Consider the following 19,997-nt stretch of genomic DNA (forward strand, 5'->3'; position numbering starts at 1 on the left):
GCACTACATCTCCTTGGATACACAAACTGCCGCCTGGAGCTGAAGTTCAAGAGCAGAGGGCAGAATACCAGAATATATAGCAGCCTCCATCTCATGTTACGTTGCACACATACTCCCTCGACACCTGAAATACACACAGCCGGCCTGCTCGCCTGAACATGACCAAGCACTGCCTACTTCAATCACATCACCAGGATTAGACACAATGACATTCGGCACGGAAATAGCAGAGCAACACGTCTCTCTTACCCGCAGCACAGAGTAAACAAACTGTGTAAAGAAAGTAGTAGTATACATATACAACTATTACATTTTTATAAGCCAATTAATCCTACTCCATAAAAGTGATATGGAGTTATTTTGACTTTTAAAAGTTATTTAAAAGTACATTGGTCTGAAATGTATTGAACTATGATTGGATGTTATCTGTATCGATCATCGCCGGTAGAAGTGGAATAAATAAATACCTGAATAGAATGTGTTGATTTTCAGCAGCTCCTTCTCACAGTTCTGGAAAAACCTCTCCTCAAACTTGGCGTAGTATCTCTTCACCGTGTCTTCATCTGTGACTGTGCAAAGAAAACAAACAGACAGAGAAATTGTGATTAGTTGCACGTTTATATTCTTGGTCTGAGCTTGTGTCAGGGTTTCCCATTCATAAAGTCACACAGTGTTCAGTACAGTGATGCCAACGCATGGTTTATATTACTAGATTCAACGAAGAGGATGTACAGTGGTTTCTTTGGTGTCAAATGTTTTCATGACCTTTGGTTCCCAAACCAAGTCTACCAATCTTTTAAAAAACGTATTTGTGTAGACGTATTTAAGCAGAGAGTGTCTGGACCGTGACAAACACTCGTCCATTCAGAGTTACAGTTGGGTCGATAGCTTCCTTCCGTCTCTTCTCTCTCACAGAAACCTGCAAATCTTTTTCATAACCAGTTAATTCAATCAGCATCGATGCTCTGTCTCAAATAATCCTCTGCTTCATTCATAGCAGGACACCTGACACCTGACAGAAGGGGGGGGTGCAGTGTTCAGGCCAGAATGCACACACACACTAACACACACAAACTAACAACCACACACTCGCACACACATTGTTTTGAACAATTTGATAAACATCAGTTACTAAACAATCAAGTTACAACAATTGTTTTTTGTGAGACACATTAATCACCTATCATCCTGTGATTTACATGCAGTATTTACTTCTCATATTATGTCCACACATGTTCTGAATTCTCGACGATTATATCTGCAGCGTGACCAGGACCTAAATGTCAAATGAGGAGTAATTCCAAGCAGAATCAAGAGAGATGGTGTGAATTTCTCTGGATAATGGTTATATAGTGTTGGTTCCATTGGTTTCATCCCCTCGTAAACATGAGCTGCTATAAAAATTCACCCCTGGTTTCAAACGTCTATTCAACGGTGTAATAAGAAAGAGACGCCCCGGGCAGCAGCCTGTCAATACCATTGTTCTACTCACACACAAACATGTTTGCAGCAGGGATGTGTGAGCCTGTGATGAAAATGTGGAAAGATGTTCGACAAAGTCCAACAGCTTTACAAGGAAAATAAATGAGAGAATGCCTCCACATCTTTTGAAGGTAATCAATTTTTAATTAAACAACACTCTGCAGGTAGAAATACTGTACAGCCTAAAGTATTCAGGACAAATCCTCTGGAGCATGAGGAAGTTCCTACAGTAGATGTACAAGAACTGCTGCGAAATACACTTCAGCCTCTGTTAGTGAAATTGTTTGAGTGCATCAGAGTATCGTGCTCATTTAACATCCAAAACAAGATCATTACAGTAATGACCAAGGCTTAAAAATTGGACTGTATCCAACCAACATTGCTTTGTGGATAAACATGTAGTTTGCAAAGAAGAAGAAAAATCCACTTAGGAGGATGAACAGTAACTTTATCTGAGAGATCAGCGTCCTCGACAGCCTCCAGCTGACAGGCTGCCCGGCTGCAGATGGATGGATGACTGTGTGCACGGAGGGAAACATGCTTGAACTGCAGAGCAATCGTCTGGCTAACAGGTCAGCTTAATGACCGAGCTCCGGCTTGTCACAGGACAAAGTAATGGTCCCATATGCGCCTTCAGTTAGATCTGCAGGTAAGCAGCAGACTGAGTTGTATTAATTCAACTTAAAAGGTTACGGCGCCAGTGAACACTTTGTATTCAAGGCAGATCGAGACAATGAGACGCAGGAGGGAATACACAAGAAGCAGCAAGTGAACTGTGGCTGAATTAACATCTTTGATATGTTTCATATTTACCAAAAATGAGGAAAAAAAATTATCAGATTTGTCAGAGAAACTGTCACTTAGGGTAAACAATTCAAAACAAGCCCCTCAGAAAATAGCCTGGTATGTTATGTTAAGAGGTTTCTGAGTTTCCTCCTACAAGCAGCATCTGAAACTGTGATGTGTCAACGGAACTGCTGAATAAAGCTGCAGTAAAAAGTTGCTTAATTGATTTGATAACTACTGCTTGACATTAGAGATAATCATCTGCTTTTCTTAGCTTATTTAACTGTTGATCGAACCAAACAGGCATCTCTATATTGTTCACTGTATTCTGGCAAATAGAAAATCCATTAATTGAGAAAGTCATCAGCAGATTAGTTTGTCTTATGGTAAAACCTGGTGTCTCCTGGAAAAAAGCAGATGACATTTAATCCAGAGCAGAAACAGGAAAATGTAAACATGGCATTTTCAATATCACATTTCATTTTCTTTTATCGGAAAATGAAATGTCCTTCAATTCAACTGGATACAGTCGAACAAAGTGAGTGTGTTAGTGAGAGAGTGGCTGGATGAAGCAGATGCGAGGGCAGGTAGAAGAGGGGTTATGAAATGGCTCCGCACCTCCGCCTCTTTGTTCCCTTTAAGGTGCACTGATGAACACACTGGTGTAGGTGTGTGTGTGTGTGTGTGTGTATCCATGTCCGTACAATACACACATCTGCTTTTGTTCATGCACTCATATGCATCAGGTGGGTGATGTGTAAGAACAAAGGAGAGTTCTCACAGTGGTTTGTTCAAATCTCTGAAACTGCTGAAACCATCCTGACATCTGTCTGTGCTTCTACCTAGCACACGCCTCACATTCATCCAGCATTAACACAAATCCACATCATTACCATCTCATAATTACATTGTCTCAACTCGAGATGAGCTGGAAAACAATGTGGATGCAATAAAACCTGATTATGAATCAAAAATCTGCAGTCTGTATCTTTAATTTAATCTGTGGTGCCGGTGTTCATGTAAATCTGACGGCTCCACTTTCAGCCGCACAGTAGGGGTTCTCATTATCTCTTGTCTAGGTAGATGATCACAGAGAGTCCAACAGCGTTCACTGAAGGGAGAAGGAAGACAAGAGCTTTGGACCTCATGGTAAATGGTGAATTCAAAAGAGTGAGAGAAAAGAAAAACTTCAGTTTTCTCCTAAATCAGCAGATTAGTTCTATCATTAGAATATTCTGGTAAATATGACAAATCCAAAAGTTTTAATATCATTTGTTTTGCCTTCTACTAATAAAATAAGCACACATTTGAGATGTGTTTTTTTTATTATGAAGTAACAACACTGTTTGTCTAATAAAATCCAATATTAGATGTTTTGCTGAGATGAGCAAGTTCTTACTGAGAGTGACCTCCTTTCAGCCATTGACTTACCTTTGACTCCATTACTTTAACAATTATAACACACCAGGACACACACATACACACACACACACACGCACACCATTGCAGAAGACATTTGAAAGTGGCTGTTAGAAAGGAAAGAAGGTTCCTGTGTGTGTGTATGTGTGTGTACTTTTGAGAGTATATTTAAACTGTGTGCTTCAGCCAGTACTTTTGACACTTTAACTGTCACTTGACTCAGGTTTATAAAGCAGGACTGAGAGGTTGCAGCAGCTAGATAATCCTCATTTTTATTTCTTTGTACATGTAAAGAAATGCTAATTCTACATGTTTGTCTGCAGGGACTGTATTGACCACTTTTTTGTTAAAAACTATGCAAATTACATGGCACATATCCCAGGGCTGCCTTAAGAATATACTGCATATACAAGTGTAACTACTATCAAGGATCTAATTTAATTAAAGCTAATCGATAAAGAAAGAAGAATTACTGCCCTGTCGTCTCCACTGACCGGTTAAGTTGCAGTTTACATCTGTGTCCATCCAGAGTAGAGTATATGTACATGTAGTGAGGACTCAGAAGAAATTCATCAAAAGGTATTAAAGCTTTTTTATAATTAGCAGATGAATTCTTAAATTATGGCAGAAGAACGCGTTTTGAGAGGTCACAGTGATCTTGACTCTTCACCCTTGACCTTTCAAATTCTAATCAGTTCATCCATCTATTCATCCTCAGTTAATTCAGCACCAAATCAAAACCACGGAGACATCCAGGGGTTCCATGAGTTCCACGTTGGTACAACATGTTATGAGACGAGTCGCTCCAGTTGTAGTCTGTTGTGTTCATTCATTCACTTCACTTTTTCAGACAAAGAATTGTGCTGGTAGCTAGAAAAACAACTCTTGACCTGCAGTATTCCCACGGCGGCTCGTAGAAGGCAGCGCCCCCTCCCTCCAATAACCCCTTCTTCTGTAGATTGTATAAATAAATGATGAGACGGTTTCCCCAGAACCCGACTGCTCTAACCCCCAAAACCCTGCAAACACACACACACACACACACACTATAGACACACAAACACCCAACCCCCAACTTCTTATATCCCCATCCAGCCGTTCTGACGCGATCCCATAAAACCAGCACATAAATCCTTCATTGACAACCTCTAACTTACTGACAGTGAGATGGAATCAGAGGACAACAACTGACACAAACACATAGAGTCCACTCTGTACAACACCCTTCACTCCACAGCTGCTTTAGGGTTTTTTGCAAGTAAATATTTTGTTTTGAATTTCTGTTAAATCAATGATACGTGAGTAACAGATTCGGTTCAGGCTTAAGAGATGTAATCAGGCTAAATACATTTTTTTAACGATTAATCGATGGAATAATTGATTGAATACTCGAGAACTATAATCAATAGTTACAGGGTTACTAATGGCCCACTGTTATTACTGTATGCACTGCTGTATCATCTGTTCTGTGCTGAAAATCAGAGTTAGGAGAGACGAGGAAGGTGAACGGGTGCTGAGGAGAGACGAGGGGAAGCCTCTGGTGTCTGGTTTCCTCTGTGTTAGGAGCTCAGATATCCTCTGGCAGTACATTGAAGCCATGAGAGAGGGAGGATATACACACACAAACACACAAACAGGCACTCACACCAACACATACACATTGTATGTCCCTATTTATAAGCTCTATTTATCTAAGGACACCTCACTGTGGGGTATACACTATGATCCTGATAGCATTACTGTCTTGGGAGCAGAGGAGGCCATTACATTATGATTGTTGCTGTATTAGCTCCGCTTATCACTTCCCTGCAAGCACACAGGTGTAAATCACACACGAAGAGAAAGACAAACTGAGCAATAAAAGAGAATGGGATTGACTTAACTCTGGGCTAATATTAATCTAGAGAGAGAGGAAGGGCGAGAGCATAAAAACAATTCCAGCATCCTCCAGTGCCATATTTTAAGGGAGGAAACACAGCACTAAAAACCAGTCAGACAACCAATCCACCCCCCCTCCCCATTCTTCATTCTCGCCTCTTTCTTTTTTTTCTCACTTATTCCCATTCGGCCCTCCAGCCACAATTAATTCTACCAATCGTCTCCCTCATCGAGGCCAAGGGAGCATTAAGAATGCACACTCACGGGGAAAGACTCACTGGCTGCCCGGGAGAACCGGAGGCAGGACGAGGAACTACTGTAGCTCTTCATCTATTGTTGTGTACTATTTATACTGCCAGACTGCTAGCTAAGCAACTCCAAAAAAACATAAAACACACATGCCTAGAGTAGTGAAAATGATACGATGGAGAGAATCACACATTCAGCTGACAAGTGTTAATTTATTATGTGCGTGTGTGTGTGTGTGTGTGTGTGTGGAACAAATTGAAAGAGAGAGAGACAGAGAGAGTGAATCACATGTGATGGGTACACAACCTGCAGCCAAGTGAATACTTGATGAGAGGGAAAGAGAACAAGCAGGAGGCCAGATGGGGTGTGAGATGATCCTGGGGACCAGAGGGAAAATACACACAACACCCAGACAGAGAGCGGAGAGCACAGTGAGAAACTCGCACGGAGGGAGAAGGAAGGAAGACGGTGGGGGAGATAGATTTCGAAGCGATAAAGGGAGAGATGGAGACAGAAAGCTGGAAAGGCAGAAAACAAATGGGCCAAACAACTCTAAAGAAGTGTACAGACGTAAAACACATCTCTGCATGCATTTTTAGACCTTTATGGGTTTTTAATGGGCAGAGATTATAGTAAGATAGAATTTTAACAAGACTTCCAACTTGGAAAGCTGTGATACATTTAAACAGTGTAGAGCAAGATGTTGGAGTCTGGGTGGATGTGACTGAGGATGATAAGATGACAAATCTCGTTAGAATACAAGAGTAGAGCTCATACCTCCACAAAGGCCCAACAGGCCCCTTAAATGCAATCAAGCTTCACCAAAATTCACACGCTCAGATATCAGCTCCCTTAATATGGCCTGTTTGGGATTGGCCCCGAAAAAGGGTTGTTTCTATGGTCACGCCCCAACTCTCCACAAAATATCATGGAAATTGGTCAAGAAGTTGTTGTGTTATCATGCTTAAAAACCTACCAACAAACAGACAAGGTGAGAACAACCTCCCGGCTTTAGTTGCAGGGTCCTGGTCCTGCTCATGGTGCCTCGTTGTCACAGTCACGTCCTACTGATATTTGAATGTAGCAGAGACAATGTAAATGTAAACGTTATTGATAAAACTAATTTAAAGTGGAATTTCCACTTTATATTATATATTCACATCAATGTAAAACAAAAGCTTGTTTACCCAGAGACAGACTTTTATCTGAATCAAAACAACCATATGTGGCTTGAATATAAAGGTTTCACTGTGCAGCCTGTGCAGCAATTACCTAAGTGAACCTTTAAATACGGCCTACATTCAAGGAGCTGATGGAAGGAAACTAACAGGCAAAGTTTCTGAGACATACATGAAGTAGGTCATGTTTGATGTTCTAATCTACAGACTAACTATCTTGTCCAATAATCTTTCCTGGAAAACAGTAAAACTAAAAGCAGAGTCCACTGACCTGCTCACAAATATGTGATGACACTCACATCTGCCCTGTCAGTTCCCCAAGCCTTTTTCAGCATGTTTCTATTCAGCCCAGATACTTCCTGTATTCCTGAAACCCCATTTATTTCCTCAACAAACATATCTGGGAGGACACAGCACATTCTGTTGACTTGATTTGGAGTTCAGTGGAGAGGAAGTTTAATGGGAATAGGGAACGAAGATTGAGAAATAGGCCACAGCTTCTTCCAAACACACAACCAAGTCCACAGAAAGCTGTATTATTGACCATGCGAGGGGCTGAGGGGAAAGTTAATTACTCCCACTCTTTATTCTTCAGAGGGCTGTAAAAAAGGCTAAGTCAGTTTGGGCATTTTATATCCCGAGCAATTCTCCCTGGTTCTGTCTTTATCGGTTCTCTCTCTCCTTTCTTCTCATTCCACTAAGCCGCTGCTGTGAAGTGTTATCTGTGACAGTCTGAGCGACGGGAAGTTTGGCCCAGACCTCTCGCAGGGCCTTGAAGATCGGGATAGTTTTACCGGCTCCCTGTATCTTTTAGAGACGGAAGGGAAAAGGCAAATTGATAACAATGTGAAACATCTGCCTGACTCATCTCATCAGATGAGACGTCCACCTGCACTTTGAAGCATCAGTCCCGTCTCTCAAACTTTGTCAGACATTTTAATCTCTTTGAGATCCAGTATATATTTAAACAAATAATTGTCAGGAACGTCGGCTGTCGGGATATTACAAACGAAAAGGAAGAACACATTAAGCTCGTGGTCTGAGCCGCACTGTCTAGTCTGAATAAACTTCATTATGATCATCAGCATGTGTTATATTTCTCATTCCAGGCAATGTCGGCTGTTTAATGTGATATTTATTGTTAATATCACATTTCTACATGCAGTCTGCAACACCTTGGATCCTGCGGACTTCTCTCCTGTGGCAGCAGTCCAATAAAGGATAGGTATCAATATCCCAGAATGCTCGCTTACACACTATACAGATCCCGAACACAGCTTTAATTAAGCTCAATCTAAGATAAGATATTAGCTCTGATTTCATAGAGGCTCTTCCAGGGGAAACAGTCACTGTGGAGCCTGTAATGTGAATCCTATGAGAGGAAATACAGGATTCAGTTGTATTTTTTAATATGCACATGAAGGCTAAGACACAATATCTCTTTTAATTAAAGTCTCTGTTTTGTTAGTCTCATTGCCAACAATTTCCGAATTCTGACAGAGCATGTACAGCCACTCCCTGGAAATAAACACACGAAAGGACATATTTAAAATTATAATATATTATAATATTAAAATATATATTTTAAGTTGAAACCAAATATTTCCTCCTGAGGGATAGTTTAGGTTTTAATCTCTTCTTTATGAGCAGAGAATCACAAACACTTGATAAACAACACAATTTATTGTTACTGATGACAGTTATATTGCAATAGTTATTAATATTGTTTTATTGCTGAGCTGTGACACAGGACATGGACGATACATTCTTTGGTCTTTGGTCTTTGAATCCTTGAATCATGTTATAAAAAGGCCATCATACAAATCTACAATCTGAAACACTTTCCCGGTGTAAATGTGTCACATGCACAACTGACTATGATAGTACTTCCTTCCGCGATATAAAATCAACAGATTACGTTAAGTCATGTTTTTCCATTTTCTTCCAGTGGGGAGCCAGTGTGCTGCAAAAGCTACATGCAAGTGCCCTACACATGAAGAGTATCCATGTGTTTATGGATTAGGTTATGGCGCCTCTTTGATAGTCATCTCCTGGAACAAATGTTCAAGTGCTGTCAATACGATTTAGCAAAATAAATAGCCAATAAGTCTATTATGTATTTGCATCATACTGTGTTTTTGGTTTTGCCACAGTTCTACTACAGTAACTTTCAGTCACGGTTTGCAAGCACCATAAAAAGGTGAAAGAGTGAATGAATCATCTGTGTTTATACCCAGCTACTGAACATCTGTCTGCACTGATGGATCAAGGGTTGTTGACTCAATACAATTCTACTTTAACGTTAGAAACTTCTCTGAAGCTCCTGAAAAGCCCAGATAATTGGCACCAGGTTGGTACTGGACGTCACGATATGGGCCTGCTGCGACCGTAACCAGACAATATCGCAGCACTGAGCTCGGGAACCCAACATACCAGGCTGCTCTTGGAAAAGGATTCACTGATTCACTGAGCTGGAGAAATGAAGGTTTTATGAAGCAAAACCTAATAAAAAAAATTTGGGGAGTTGTGCAAGAGGAGGGATGATGAGCAGTGGACTGAGAGGAAGTGGAAACGAGGGGAGGGAGGCTGGTCGTATACTGTGAACATGAAGTTTAGGTGAGCCCTATAATCTATATTTAATGCGATACTTCTGTTACAAACATATGTGAAGACATAAAGAAGAAGAAATGATAAGACGGCTGGCTGTGACAACTCCAGCGTTCTCCTGATTGCATAGAACTCTTTAACTTAATCTTGAACATCTCCTCTGGGAGATCAAAACACAGAAAACTAAATAAGCTGCATCGTGTGACGTCTGTGAATAGATACACGACAGCTCCATTCTCTTTTCAGCATCACCTACTGACGGCTGAACCCCATTAGTCAGGGCTGCTCTACATGGTCACGCCTCATTAGGATAACAATAGGCTTAATGTTCTGCTCTCGGTGTTACACAAACATGATTGATATTAATCATCCAGTCTAGTCGTCCCGTCTGTGGAGAGAAGAGAGCGTCAGAAATGCTCGACTGTGCCGCTGATGTCTCATTTGATTGCTCGGCTGCAGAGGGAGGGAGGACCGGATGCTGTGATCTCTCACTTCGTCCATTTTTTCCACCTCTTCCTCACTCCTCACTTCTTCTCCTGCTCCTCTTGAGGAGGAATGTACGATTATCACCTCTCACACCTGTCTCCCTCACTGCTCCCCTCCTCTCCCCATCTTTCCTCTTCACTGAGCTTGTTCTGTTGATGTCTGTGCAATCATGTGGAAGGAAAAAGGGCGGCATCCTGGACTCGCTGCATTTATACAGAAAATAGCAAGGCCATGACTATGAATCTATCAGGGTCCTGCTTGCAGCTGCATTGCACTGCATGTAACAGTGATGCACTGTCAAGAAGGGAACTGTAGAAATCACGTTTTCAAAAAGGTACAAAACATATTTATCAACTTTTTTTGTAATGCTACAGCCTTTTTCACAGTAAATGTAAAGGCTTGAAATTACAATTCCACAATCAATCATAGTTTAGTGACAGTAGATGTCATTTATGATTTATTATCATCTATTTATGCACAATTCACTTGGTGACAACGAGTATTCCTCATTTTGATCTGGAATAACAATTGCATAATTCGAACAGGGGTTTAGTCCTGTAGGTTTTGCACGACCTTACATCATCTACATCAGCGTCTTTGTGATCTGGTCGGCCTGCTGTTACACAGAAAGCATGCAGCATGGCATAAGACAAAGAAGATCTCTGGTCAGTCAGTCAGTCCATTTGATGTAGAAAATTTAAATTGCGATAACATCTCTGGAAAAGAATCACAAAATGCCACCCGATTTATCGTGCATGTTGGATAAACTTGACACCGCTGATGGATAGAATAAGGAAATGAACAGTTTTACCAGTAAATTGCACTGCAGGAACAGGCTTAATGAAAAGGGCAGACATTGTAAAATATACGATATGAGCAATGGTGTAAATGTGATAAAAGCTGCAGACAAAAGCTTTACTGGACATAAGAGTTAACACAAAACCAAAAAAAAGATATTAGTTGACCTTGAAAAAATCCTTCATTCAAACACTGCACCTCAAGTGAAAACGGCTCTTTTTGACGTCTATAATAACACACAGCCACCTTGATGGAGGAAAATTGCTCTTCCATTTGTGTAGGTGTGTGTGTGTGTGTGTGTCTGTGTGTGTGTGTGTGTGCCGGTGCCTGTGTGCTCTATAAATGCAGCAGTAGACATTTTTATCCCAGTAATTGTGTGCGTCTTGTCCCATTTTTGAGATCTGGTTGGCTGCGAGTGACATTGTCATTATCGACATCTCTCCCCACTCCCCAGGATCCTGTAGCCATTAGCAACCGAACTCTGGGAGTTGGCCTCTCCTCTGCTGCAGCCAATTGCTTTCACATCACTATGTGATTGTGTGCATGCATGCGAATGAGCAGGTGTTCTGTCCATGTGTGCGTGTGTGTCTTCATGTCTGGTTTTGGCTCTGTGATTGCAACATGATTGAGTGCATTTGTGCTGATTATTCGATAAAATGCAGCTTCACTGTTACTCGTTTATTCCCAATTTATCCCGGCGTTAAGACAAATGTTCCATAACAGCTTTATATCTACACAGCGACAGAACAACACACACACACACACACACACAATTCAGAGCAGACAGGGTGGAGAAAAAAGCTCCGTACCAGAAGGAAATGGTCAGCACGGAATAATCAATAGGTGTTGATTAGGCCTACTCAGTACCTTTGTATTGCATGGCAAGCAACAACCCTATTTTCTGTGCAGCTGGGAATCAATACTGTGATCTCTGAGCAGAGAAAAGGAGCAGTCGACACCAGCTGACTGTGAAATTAGACTAAAAAGCACCAGTGCATTGATAGATAAAAGGACGAATAAAACAACACAGCAGGCCGAGGTTCCCAGAACACAGATTTAGCTAAATGCCTGTTTCTAAAAGACATCAGAGGAGAGCGTTGTAGTTTATATGGACTTTTAACCTCAATGCCGAGCAGAAAATGAAAAAGGTCAGCTCCTATAGCTGCAAAATGTGTATTTTCCACAATAAGCAGTGCTGCACATATACGGGCAGATTTATATTGATGTTACAATCTCCAAGCATATGGAATGGATACATGTCCTTGCTCAAAGGCACGTCAGAAACATCTGTGAGAGGACTCACTTCCCCACCGTCTCTTTTCCCTCACACAGACCATGGATTCGGTGAAATTCTAACCTTTAGATTGACACTAACCCTTTACGTAGCGGAGTCAACACTCCAGGCACTTGTTGGCACAGTAACATGAAAAGCCTTTTTATATTGAAGGCCCCACTGGGAGTGTGTGTGCGCGTGTATGTGTGTGTGTGTGTGATATATGAAAACCTCTTCTTCTTCCTGCTTCGCCTGGCTCTTACTCTGTTTTAAGAAATGTCACAGATAAGGAAGAGAAAGAACAGATTCTGTCTCCTGATCTTATTTGATATAACTGTAATCATGTCCTTGACTATACAATAAACCTAATTAAGATAAATTAAAGGTGTAACATGAATTCATTTGTTCCCTACATTGTAGTTCAATGAGGATAAAATACACCCATACAATGCATATCTAGTCAGTGCAGAAATGTACGGATGGAGACAGAAACAGTAAACAACAATTATCAAGTATGCTAATAAGGCTTTGTCTCCGTTGCCATGTGAGCCAGTCATGTGACAGAGGGGAGTGTCCATATGGATCTAAGAATACCTGAGAGAGAGAGAGAGAGAGAGAGAGAGAGAGAGAGAGGCGGATCATATATTACAGCTACATTAGTGGCTGGCGGGTGAGTTTAATCAGGCCAGTAATAAAAGCAGGGTGGGCTGATGGAGCAGCGTCCTCTGGGAGCTGCAGCTCTTTGTGTCTCTCAAACCCCTCTGGACCAGGGCGACCTCACCCTCTACCCCCACCTCACCAATTTCCCACCCCCACTTTAATTCCTATTGCCATATTTATTCTCCCCCACGTCCCATCTTCTTCTTCCTACGTTTACATTTTAAGAAGTAACGAATACGTGGTTAAGGCTTGTTGGGATTAAACCCACTAATCAGTGTCGGTGACCCCGATCGAACGGCACCAGGACCTTCAGACAAACCATCCCACACACCTGTACCCCCACTCTATTCTGCGATCACCCCCCACTGTGACGAGCAGCACCCCCAGCCGATGATGGATGTGACAGGGAGGGTCCTTGCGGGGACGAGGAGCCCCAGTCCAACTGATGGGTTATTCATTACACCAGGATTTAACTGTCCTTCAAGGACCCTAAAATGCCACAGAGCAGAGCTGTGTGCAACACAAACACCTTCATGATGATGGATGTGGCAGCAGGGGCCATGTTGGATCTACAGGTACCAACCCTGCTGCTGGTGGAGCTGCACGGAGACAGAGCTGGACTAACACAATGCTATAGTTAAAGTACTAAACACACAAACACACACACACAACTTATAAACAAGGCCTTACTAATCTTCTGTATTTTTGTGCCTCTCTTATTTGCCTTTGTCCATGTTTTTTATGTTATTGATTTAATATTTAATATTTACCATCAACTTGCAGGGACTGCACATGAAAGCTTCCTCCAAGGCTTAATCTGGCACATCTGCATGTCAGACTTAAGAATGCATGTGAATGAATGAGTATTGACGCTTTTAAGTACATAAACATAAATATTGCTGGCCTTTTATTGACTTACTATTATTTATTTATTTTAGAAACTGATCCACCCACTTTTTGTCAATTAATTACAATAAATTTACAGTTATTGAAATATGATCTGACAAATTTTTTCTTCTGTTGAGTTCTGATGAGTTCAGACTGAGTGGGGAACTGGGTCAGACAGAACGCTCAAGGGTGGAAAGTTTGTTGTTATTTATACAAGACAGAATAATTATCTGGCTCATGGTAAAAAACCTGTTCATATTTTACAGAGAAATGCGACAGTGAGCTCACAGGGTCACATCTGGAATAAATTTTATCAGATGTTATCAGATGTGTGTGCGATTGTGAAACATGTTTTTCATATCAAGTGTGTGATTGTGTATGTGCCTGTGTGTACTTGCAGCTCTGAGTTCCTGTGTGTGTTTTAAGCAGCAGCACTGTGAAGGCCCCTTCCAGGGAAATGCCATGTAATCCCTGTATGTGCAAATGTAAACACATACTAACAGAATAACGCACACACACACAGTCATGCACCATAATCATTTTCCCGCTGACAGAAGTTCATACACAGAGCTCCAGTGTCACAGCTTTAAAGGAAACAGTCATCAGGTTAAGCAGGCTGCTGGTGTGCTGCTTCAGGCAAACACAGATTTCAGGCAATAATCACTCGGATCTTTACACGAGCGCTCGATCAGTCTGAATATTATTACGTCTCCACACCACCACATATGTAAATCTCCTACTTAACAGCTGCCTGTGTGACTATCTGAACCCTCATGGACTGCTTCCTGAGTATCAACAGGAGCAGTGACAGTGCAAAGGTCCTGTGTGGGCTGGCAGGCTAAAGAGGAAAGATTACAGCTGAGTGGACTTTGGCCTCGGGGCCAGCAGGAGATAGACTGAGGCCAGAAAACAGAGCGAGTGACAAACAAGGCGTCTGTTGAGAGAGGGGGTGACACAATGCTGAGATGGAGCCGAGTATAGGACTGTCATTATCTGTTAAATGACCTCTGAACTCTGCATAAGCTTTTCTCTATGAAATCAAGCATCTACACAAATTAAAAGCATCCCTAAAAGCATCCCTTTGATTTGCAATCACTGCGAATCACCAAAGTGCTTTGTTTTTTAATTTTCTGTCTCCATCCACCTCTCGTCTTATTCCTCTGTTCAGCTCATGATGGAGGAAGGTTTGGCCCCTCCTCTGTAATTCTTAATGAGGCTGTGTGTGTGTGTGTGTGTGTTATTGTGTACGGTACAATGTATGCCGAGGTGCATTCCTGGGAGGATGGGCCTGGTAATGACTGCTGCGGCCTCATTGGATTACCATGGATACAGCTGGATGTCTATCTAAAGAATTCTATTACGTCCAGTTTGTCCTGCTGGAAAATCCTTAACAAGGAAATCTGTTGGTCCATTTCACATCTAATTACACCCATAAACGCAAGAAGGCAAAAGAGCAGAGTTCCATTCATTCAGTGGAAGGACTGATAGATGTCGATTCTTGGACCCAACAAGAAAGCAATCAGGCTTGCTGTGAATTTTCGATATTGATTATTGTTTTTTTTAAATAAATAGATTAGTTTATGAACCATATGAATGCAGGACATTCTCATATTTGAATAGGAACAACCACACAATGCTTTGATTTCTTTTTTGTTTGATAAATTACTCAAATCTATCCTGATCAAAATTGGAAATATATTTTTCAGTCAGTCAAATAATCAATTATTCATCTAGTGGTAAAACTGTCAAAGTGGATTACTGTTGATGAAAAAAGACAAGTCTAAAAAAATTTAATTAAAAGCCTAACCAGAATCTTTCTATAATTCTTGTTGCCAAAAAATGAGGTTTTCAAAAATATCTGGGCTTTACAATTCTCTTCTTGTGCACTAAAATTTTCCTTCACATCAGCAGAACAACCATGAACCATATAAACACACTGACACCCGCACTAGACTGAGCCGGGATAAGCACTTAAACACTATGTCTGCAGAAGATTGAATAACATACAGTGAAGGTAAAGGTACATGACAGCTACAGAACAGGTTTTATTTGAACTCACTTCATTTATAACGCAAGCCTAGAGGAAAAAGTCTGTGTTGTGCTGACAGAACTTTTCAGGAGTACAAGATTTATATCAGGGCTTATGAGGGTTTCTTTTTGACAGCGAAGGTTTTTTTTTTTTTGTCTCATGAACTTGCTGTTGCAGAAGTTTGACTTTCAGTTGGAGGAAATCTTAGATGTAAACAGATGGCAAAAATTTGCCTGAAATGCAATTTTTTTGTCCAGATTAAAAATAGTCAACAATATATATGTAGTCAACTGTGGTCGACTAAATAACTTACACTTACATGGACTTTGTATCTCAGGACTAAGCACAATAAATCTAAATCAACAATATTATCAACTGATCATTTCAGCAGAACCAACACCATCCATCTTGAAAGAAACACTGCTTACAATGCAAATGTTTGGTGACAGATCTCAAACTCCTGCTGTGTCCTGTCTATGGTGACCTTCATCAACTGGGACCTCTGCGGCTGATATTGTGTCTATTAGTATTCTAATGTCACTCTAATGGCAGGTTGAAGGACACCGGGGGCATAACTGATTGGAGTCATCTACACGCATGGACTGGGTATAAGTGATATGAGGATTTAAAGGAATAAATCTAATGTTAACATAATCTTTATTCTTCACTTTGTTGTGCCACAAATCCCACCCTTTACGGCAATGTTAGGATGATGTTTTACATTTATTCAGGCACAAGAAAACAAAAACAAACATGGAGGAGAGCAGAACAGAACAGGATAGGACAATAACTCTGTCCAGCTAAGAAAAAACAAGGAGCTTGTTCCTAAAAGAGGGGCTACTCATGTCGTTTGGGTATAAAAAGTCTAACATGAACCAGAAATCCGTACTTGGCACGTCTTGCCACAGACAGGTCCCCATAACAGACTCAAAACACCCACAAACATATTGTAGTACCTATGCAACAATCATGTCAAAAAGTACAGAGAGAATCTACGGAGGAGAGACACAAAGGTTCAGTTCAGTGCTCAAAACAAACCCCAGAATCAGACGTTGCCAAGGGCTTTTGTCCATAACACACATATAGAGGGAGATAATGGAACTTAAGTCTGCAAAAAACATGACCCCAATTTACATGGTCAGGAAAAGGTTGGAGTTATGCATATCCAGTAATATGCAACATTATATATCATCAAATCGCAGAGTCCTACATATGCCCGGTAATAGCAGCAGCATCGTCCCATCTTCAGTGTTCAGAGTCCAATGCAAACATAATGGGCCAGTCACACAATGAATGACATCAACACTAAAGGGTAAAGGTCAAATGTGGGGAATGAAATCTGCTGTTGTTCACCTGTGTCGGCACAACCCACAAACACACACAGACACACATACTACACGAATGCACCCACTCAGACATACACAGAGACCCCCCCCACACACACACACATCCTCCACCCCCCGTGAAACAGATGAAAGAGCCTGTAGCTGTGGTTGGAGGATGGGAGATGAAGAGGGAGGTTGATGGGAGGATGGGAGGATGGGTGGATGGTGGGTGAGTGAGAGGGGTGTCGAGGTAGCGTGGGCGAACGACAGAGAGACAACAAAAGACCAACACTGCCCAGAAGTTCAAAAGAGCTGATTCAACCGAGCCTCTATCCACCAAACACACAAAACATACACACATGCAACTGCCCAAAAAACATGCTCCTGACAAAATAACCAAAAATGAAATATTTATTTTTTTACATAATATCCATAAGAGGGAAATCCAATACAATGAGAAATATATCTGCAGGTTATTTCTTTATAAATATGAGTTTCAGGAGTTTTAGATAAAAGCTTTTGAGATGTTCCCTCCAGTTGCTAGTGCTGGAATGACAAGTGGTGATGCTTTTTCCTTTCTACAATCAAGTATCACTTCTGACTATGACATTTCTTCTTTTTTTTTTACAGTTTGATTATGACGAACAAATTTGGAATTTTTTGACAGCACTATATCACTTGTGCATGATAATAAGACATTCCTATCATTTCTTTACATGACACACAGCTACATTAGTTGTTGATTCACAACGTGGTGAGGCTACAGAAGCTACAGGAAAAGGACTGCAGCACATTGACACGCCAGAATCAAAGCCTCCGCTCTCCGGGGAAACACGTTAAGCCTCATAACGGCACGGAACTCGAGCCAAAGGCGAACTCTGATGCACCACTGCCGGGATATAACCGCGTCTCAGCCCCTGAGAGCCGGTCTCTTTGGGACAGGGTTGTTGTGGAAAGACGTTCTCTAAAAAGACGACCATAGCTAAAGCACAGCAAACAGGATTGTGGGAACAACAGAGTCAGGTTGTAAACAGTTGACATGAATGCAGAGAGGGTGTTTGGGAATAAAGAGCATAAATTAAAAAAATTAAGAAATGTGTCACTCTAACAAGGATTAGAATAAATGCTGCAGAGGAAATGCAATAGTCTGCATAACTTGAGCGAGATAGAGAGACAAACTTCAGGTAAACCTTCAAAATAAAATACTAATTGTATAGCATTCTAAATTGTGGACAATATTGTCAATTAGTCTGAACATAAATACATTTCATTATTTCAATCCATAACATGTTTACGCCGAGTTTACGCTGTGTTTGCCCAGGGCCCATATTTGAGATTTTCCTGAGATATAACTTTTAAATTTGATGCAAATGGCAAGATGACTTACATCATTAACATCATGAAGAAGCAGTGAAGCAGGAATAGTAGTAATAATAGTCCCAGTTTGATACTTTGTGCGCTACACTCGCCTACTTCTCAGTATGATTTAGATAGATTAGCGCCTCAGAAAAACCCACAATGGAACAAACAAAGTTGTTGTCACTGCCTTTTGCCTAACAAGTGGGAAGAGACTTTTAATACAGCTTGTCCAGGACGTTGTGTATATCTCTTGTGTAGGTGCATAGATGCTTCTCTCCATATCTCAACGAAATAAGTGTGAATCAATTTGCATGTCTAATATTTAATGTATGCATTTACTTAGAAAGATTGTTTTCCATTAGTGTCCTTACTCCGCGAAGGATTGTTAGGCGCAGAACTAAAGAGCTGAAAGCATCGGGGCCGAGAGCGTCTCTGCTAGCTATGTTTAATCTGCAAAACACTTGAACAGAATTTACATAATTGTAGCACTTATTGCACCATCACGCAGAAAGTGAGCGGTACTCCGCCCAGCGAGAGAACAGTTGTCAAGGCAACTGAGGCAAGGGTACAACGGGAGAATGTCACTGGCCTTGAGAGGCGAACTGAGAGGGAGGGGCCGGTGTAGGTGAGGGGAGGCCGGCTCCTCACATCCTCTGCTGCTGTGAGGTGAAGAGGTGCACAACTCACAGCAGGTGATAAAGCAGGTTAGAGGACATTGCTAGGGTCGGTCTTAAATACTCCAATACTCCAAGTAAATAAACAGATCCATACGTCTGTTTCTGCTCGGCCGGCCACTCAACTGACCACCGAGCACATTACGTTTAATGAGTTAATCTACTTTGTGTCCACAGATAAATGACAGCAGAGCTCTGGCATAAACCTCTCTCTTTCTCCTTATGTTGCTTTCTTGCTCTTTTTCTCAGATGTCGACTTGTCTCTGCTCTCTGTTTTTATTTCACGCAGGGTTGGGTGAATCAGAATTACAGAGTGAAGTCACGCATACTATAATCAGCCCAGTTGACATTTGAAAACATGTGTGATTTGATGATTATTGTTATTCTTATGTCTTTACAATACGAGAATAACAAAAACTTTGTTTGTTTTCAAAAACACTCAGAGGTAAGTTTCTCTCCAGTTAGAAAAAAAGTGGGGGAGATTTATCTTGGGTTTTGTTTAGACTAATACAGTGATGTCCGTCAAAGGGTTATGTTTTTGTCTGTTGTTTCTTTGTCTGTTAGTCAGAAGGATTACACAGAAACTTCCGGAAAGATCAGCAGAATCTGGATTATGGGGCATTTCCACTTTCTTTAAAATTGTGTTTTTCAAACTATTCTTGGATTGTTGCAGAGAATAATTGATGGATCTTGATGAAACGGAATCAGGCATATTTGGGAGACTTATATTTTAGAATGTTTTTAATTTGGTGCAGATCCATATATCTGGATCTAGAGAATTTAAATGTGGTTTCATAATGGGGCAGTTGCCTTGGCAGAGGTATGTGCTCTCTGTGTACTATTCTGGTAGCATTGCCTGAGCTCATAAGCTAATTATTTATTGCATCGAAAATGGTTTGAGATGTT

General features: G+C 41.1%; 1 protein-coding gene across 1 annotated transcript in view; it reads right to left on the reverse strand.

Moving 5' to 3' along the window:
* The window catches only part of xpr1a (xenotropic and polytropic retrovirus receptor 1a), a 67,555-nt gene that overhangs the window by 21,182 nt on the left and 26,376 nt on the right, over window positions 1-19,997 (reverse strand). Inside the window, exon 3 of the mRNA XM_061078225.1 lies at window positions 468-569. Coding sequence (XP_060934208.1) covers window positions 468-569 — 102 coding nt within the window. The remainder of the gene's footprint in view (window positions 1-467; window positions 570-19,997) is intronic.

Source organism: Limanda limanda, chromosome 9 (genome assembly GCF_963576545.1).
Source record: "Limanda limanda chromosome 9, fLimLim1.1, whole genome shotgun sequence".
In the NCBI taxonomy this organism is placed as follows: domain Eukaryota; kingdom Metazoa; phylum Chordata; class Actinopteri; order Pleuronectiformes; family Pleuronectidae; genus Limanda; species Limanda limanda.